The 5,014-nt window shown below is 49.5% G+C and overlaps 1 protein-coding gene across 1 annotated transcript in view; it reads right to left on the bottom strand.

Moving 5' to 3' along the window:
* The window catches only part of LOC126390582 (calpain-2 catalytic subunit-like), a 31,308-nt gene that overhangs the window by 20,074 nt on the left and 6,220 nt on the right, over positions 1–5,014 (bottom strand). The window contains exons 4-6 of the mRNA XM_050044958.1: positions 2,980–3,148; positions 1,413–1,496; positions 1,141–1,226 (exon numbers count right to left, since the gene is read on the bottom strand). Coding sequence (XP_049900915.1) covers positions 1,141–1,226; positions 1,413–1,496; positions 2,980–3,148 — 339 coding nt within the window. The remainder of the gene's footprint in view (positions 1–1,140; positions 1,227–1,412; positions 1,497–2,979; positions 3,149–5,014) is intronic.

The following is a 5,014-nucleotide window of genomic DNA, read 5'->3' as shown; positions in this document are numbered from 1 at the left end:
ATTAAAAGACAAATCTTGATCAAATATTACTCCGAGGTTTCTTACGGTAGTGCTAGAGGCCAGAGCAATGCCATCTAGAGAAACTATGTCATCAGATAAAGAGTCTCTGAGTTGTTTGGGGCCAAGAACAATAACTTCAGTTTTGTCTGAATTTAACATCAGGAAATTGGTGCTCATCCAGGACAGTTCTACTACTAACAGTAGAAGTATGACTAATGATAACAGCAGCAGCAGGAGGCATCTGGCAGGACCACGGCAGCAGCAATAGTAAAGGAGGAGCTAAAGTCCAGAGGGAGTGAGACCAAAACCAACTTGTTCCATAAGGTCAGATTATTTTTCTCTTTAGCAGAAACATTTCCTGATGATTTGTGTTATTGTTCACTGGCGCACAGTAAATATGCTCTGATTGTGTTGTTAATGTGCTAACTGGCTAACTAGCATCACAACGCTGTTCCTGTTTCCCTTTTTCAATGATGGACACAGACGACCGCCGTCTGCTGCTGTGGAGACTTATTTCCTCTCAGCATGAGCAGAACGGACATGATGGTTGGCCTTCATCTGTCGTCTCTGTGGTGCGTTCAGGCACAGCGATGTGAGGCAATGCAGCAAGGGGCCTTCGTCACCACTAGTTCTCTGAGGTCAGTTTGGTGTGTCTGGTCCCTTTACTGTGACCATCCTGAGACTCACCTGTGTCATGACGATGCTGTTTCATCAGACTCGCCTGTCAGGTGGACGGATGATGATAATGATGATGATGATGACGATGATGATGTTGGCTACTAAATAAATAATAAAAATAAGAAATAAATCTGAGGGAATAAAAACAGTCTCAGATCTTTCACTTAATGCTGTTAAAAATAGGAGTAAAACCAAAAGAATTGAGTTCATGTTTTGCTCTGAATAAATATCGGTCCACGCCCCTTTAACCAGAAACTCCGTAGATACTGAATGTGCCCCCCGTAGCTCATCATCTGTACTGACAGAGGTCTGAATGATGTGTGAGCAGCTCCTGTCTGCAGCGCGTCCACACCTGTTCAGACACCAACCACCTGAAGAGAATGTACAGTGTTTTTCTGCTGCTGGGAAACACCCTGAAGCCCCTCCCCCTCTGTTGGCGGGCGAGCTGTTGGGGTGACCTACTTGTCGCTCCAGGCTCCGGTCCACTCCACCTGACCCCACGGGTTTCTGATCCGGATCAGCTTCTCCATGTCGCCGTGGTATTCCACCTGCAGCCAATCACACACAGAGCAGACCAGAGTTACACCTGATTGGACAACCCATCACTTCAAATTCATCATGATAGAGGTGAAGCCCCGCCCCTCTTCAGGTGAGCCGCTGTGAGGCGTTCACACTGATCTGAAATCATGTCTCAGGTGTCCTGACAGGTGAATGAGGGGGGCGTGTCCTCTTACCACAGCTGCCCCTGTCACAGAGTAGGCGTGGCCTTTCACCAGCTTCTGAAGGGTGACAGCCTCCGAGTCGGCTGAGCTTGTGATCTGAAACATTTAAAAAAATAAAATCAGTTTATGAATAACTTTCATAAAACCTCCTGAGAAACTTCTGTCACTAAACATCTACACTAAACATCCCTGTTATACCCCTGTGGTTCCCCTGTTGTTCCCCTGTGGTTCCCCTGTTGTACCTCTGTGGTTCCCCTGTTGTACCCCTGTGTTTCCCCTGTGGTTCCCCTGTTGTTCCCTTGTGGTTCCCCTGTTGTACCCCTGTTGTACCCCTGTGTTTCCCCTGTTGTTCCCTTGTGGTTCCCCTGTTGTACCCCTGTGTTTCCCCTGTTGTACCCCTGTTGTTTCCCTGTGGTTCCCCTGTAGTAACCCCCCTGTTGTACCCCTGTGGTTCCCCTGTTGTTCCCTTGTGGTTCCCCTGTTGTACCTCTGTGGTTCCCCTGTTGTACCCCTGTTGTACCCCTGTGTTTCCCCTGTTGTTCCCTTGTGGTTCCCCTGTTGTTTCCCTGTGGTTCCCCTGTTGTGCCCCTGTGTTTCCCCTGTTGTACCCCTGTGGTTCCCCTGTTGTTCCCTTGTGGTTCCCCTGTTGTACCTCTGTGGTTCCCCTGTTGTACCCCTGTGGTTCCCCTGTTGTTCCCTTGTGGTTCCCCTGTTGGTTCCCTTGTGGTTCCCCTGTTGTTCCCCTGTGGTTCCTCTGTTGTACCTCTGTGGTTCCCCTGTTGTACCCCTGTGGTTCCCCTGTTGTACCCCTGTGGTTCCCCTGTTGTACCCCTGTTGTACCCCTGTGGTTCTCCTGTTGTTCCCCTGTGGTTCCCCTGTTGTACCTCTGTTGTATCTCTGTTGTTCCCCTGTTGTACCCCTGTGGTTCCCCTTTTGTACCCCTGTGGTTCCCCTGTTGTACCCCTGTTGGACCCCTGTGGTTCCCCTGTTGTACCCCTGTTGTACCCCTGTTGTACCCCTGTGGTTCTCCTGTGGTTCCCCTGTGGTTCCCCTGTTGTACCTCTGTTGTACCTCTGTTGTTCCCCTGTTGTACCCCTGTTGTACCCCTGTGGTTCCCCTTTTGTACCCCTGTGGTTCCTCTGTTGTACCCCTGTTGTACCCCTGTTGGACCCCTGTTGGACCCCTGTGGTTCCCCTGTGGTTCCCCTGTTGTACCCCTGTTGGACCCCTGTTGGACCCCTGTTGTTCCCTTGTGGTTCACCTGTTGTACCCCTGTTGTACCCCTGTGGTACCCCTGTGGTACCCCTGTTGGACGCCTGTTGGACGCCTGTGGTTCCCCTGTTGTACCCCTGTTGTACCCCTGTTGTACCCCTGTGGTTCCCCTGTTGGACCCCTGTGGTTCCCCTGTTGGACCCCTGTTGGACCCCTGTGGTTCCCCTGTTGTACCCCTGTTGGACCCCTGTTGGACCCCTGTTGGACCCCTGTGGTTCCCCTGTTGGACCCCTGTTGTACCCCTGTGGTTCCCCTGTTGGACCCCTGTTGTACCCCGGTTCCCCTCTGTGTTCTCAGAGTGATCTCACGTCTATGGAGCAGCCCATCAGTGACCCGCGGCACTGCGCTTTCTGGATGATGTGGAACAGATGTGGATCAGGTCGAGCCAGCTCGTGGACCTCAGCGATTCCTCCGGTGAAATCTTCGAAACCCTCCGTGGTGGATCCTCCAGACAGAGCCTCGTAACAGCCATTCAACCTGTGGTGACATCACGTGTCATTAACCCGAGACAGGCAGGTACAGGAAGTGGATGGTCTTTGACTATAGATCACAGTCTGTGGTTTTGGAGGAGTTCAATCAAACAACCAATCAATTTTATTTATAAAGCCCAATATCACAAATCACACTTTGCCTCACAGGGCTTTACAGCATACGACATCCCTCTGTCCTTATGACCCTCACAGCTGATCAGGAAAAACTCAGCAACGTGCAATAGATGTCGTACAGAACAGATCAGCATAATAAATTAACAGTAATCTGTATGACACAATGAGACAGAGAGAGAGAGAGAGAGAGAGAGATGCAGGACAGACGGTAATGACAGTAGCTTACAACAACATTAATGAAAGTAATAATATTATAATTATAGTTCTGGCTACTGTGGTACAATATGTTGAAAGTATATATTAATATCTGATAGTGTACATATGTGACAATACTCATAAGTTCACCTCTCTCACAGTAGGTTTACTTTTACAGATCATAAAAATAAAAACAGCAGAACGAAAAAATCAAAAACTGAATGAAACAAAGATGCACGTCCAAATCGGCGTCATCGTTTCCTCATTGGTCAGAAACGCTCACGCCTGGTTAGAGTTGTACTTCTATTTTTATACATGCACATATAGGAACACACCTTATTGTGTGTGTGTGTGTGTGTGTGTGTGTGTGTGTGTGTGTGTGTGTGTGTGTGTGTGTGTGTGTGTGCGTAGGGCGGGGCTCTGACTCTCCCTGCTGGATAAACAAATGTGAAGAATGCAGCGACGTGTAGGAACAAAGACCTGAACACACCTGACACATTGTATATTATCACCTGTACGACTGCACTGAGCACAGCTGGTCACAGGTCATACTTGGAGGAGACACTGGGACAGTGAGAGGACAGAGTAGAGGACTTTGGGGTCCTGTTGGTCCTGGGCTGGTTCTCCTGGATTGTTTCAGACACTGACCGTGTCGTCCCGACATCCCTGGTCCGGGTCAGTTTTTGTTCCATGTCATGCTGAGGCTGCACAATTAATCTGATATCAATCATGAATTTGGCCTCCCACAGTTAAATGAACATGACGTCATCTTGATGTTTAAAACAGAAAACTCTGCTCCACATCAAATCAAGCGCTCCCTAAACTAACAGCAGCGCGTTTTCCCTGCAGGCTGTGGGACCTTCAGAGTGTTGTGACTGCAGACGACAAAACCAAAATCAGTTGTTCATCAGTCACCGTCTGTTGTTGAATAACACTGCTAATGTTAGCTCACTGAATCCCCATCTCAACTTTTAACGTATGGTGGATCCCCGTCTCCTCCGGCTTGCTGGCGGTGTCTCCAAAGACCTTCCTGTTTCAGGCCACACCTTCCTGCACCGTCTTATCAGACTGCTCTTATAAAGGTCACAACCTCAGTACGACCTTCACTACGACCTTCATACCACATTCCATACAGCAAGCAGCGCTCATGTTTCTTCTGCTGCTGACCATCATCCCGTCCCGCCTCTTCTCGTCTCGTCTCGTCAGACGTAGTTGAAACTCTGCCTGGCATTAGCAGCTGAGGCTTTTAAACATGCTGCTGAAATGTCACTAGAAGTGGACGCTGAATCATCCAGAGATGATGACGATGCTCATCTGATGTCACCACTACACGTTAAGGTGCTCTGACATGCTCTCCCTGTGTCAGCGTGGGTTTCCTCCAGGTGCTCTGACATGTTCTCCCTGTGTCAGCGTGGGTTTCCTCCAGGTGCTCCAAAATGTTCTCCCCGTATCAGCGTGGGTTTCCTCCAGGTGCTCTGACATGTTCTCCCTGTGTCAGCGTGGGTTTCCTCCAGGTGCTCCGACATGTTCTCCCTGTGTCAGC

The sequence above is a fragment of the Epinephelus moara genome, chromosome 5 (assembly GCF_006386435.1).
Source record: "Epinephelus moara isolate mb chromosome 5, YSFRI_EMoa_1.0, whole genome shotgun sequence".
NCBI classification, from domain to species: domain Eukaryota; kingdom Metazoa; phylum Chordata; class Actinopteri; order Perciformes; family Serranidae; genus Epinephelus; species Epinephelus moara.
The sequence above is the reverse complement of the archived record's forward strand: the minus strand, read 5'-3'. Positions and strand labels throughout refer to the sequence as shown.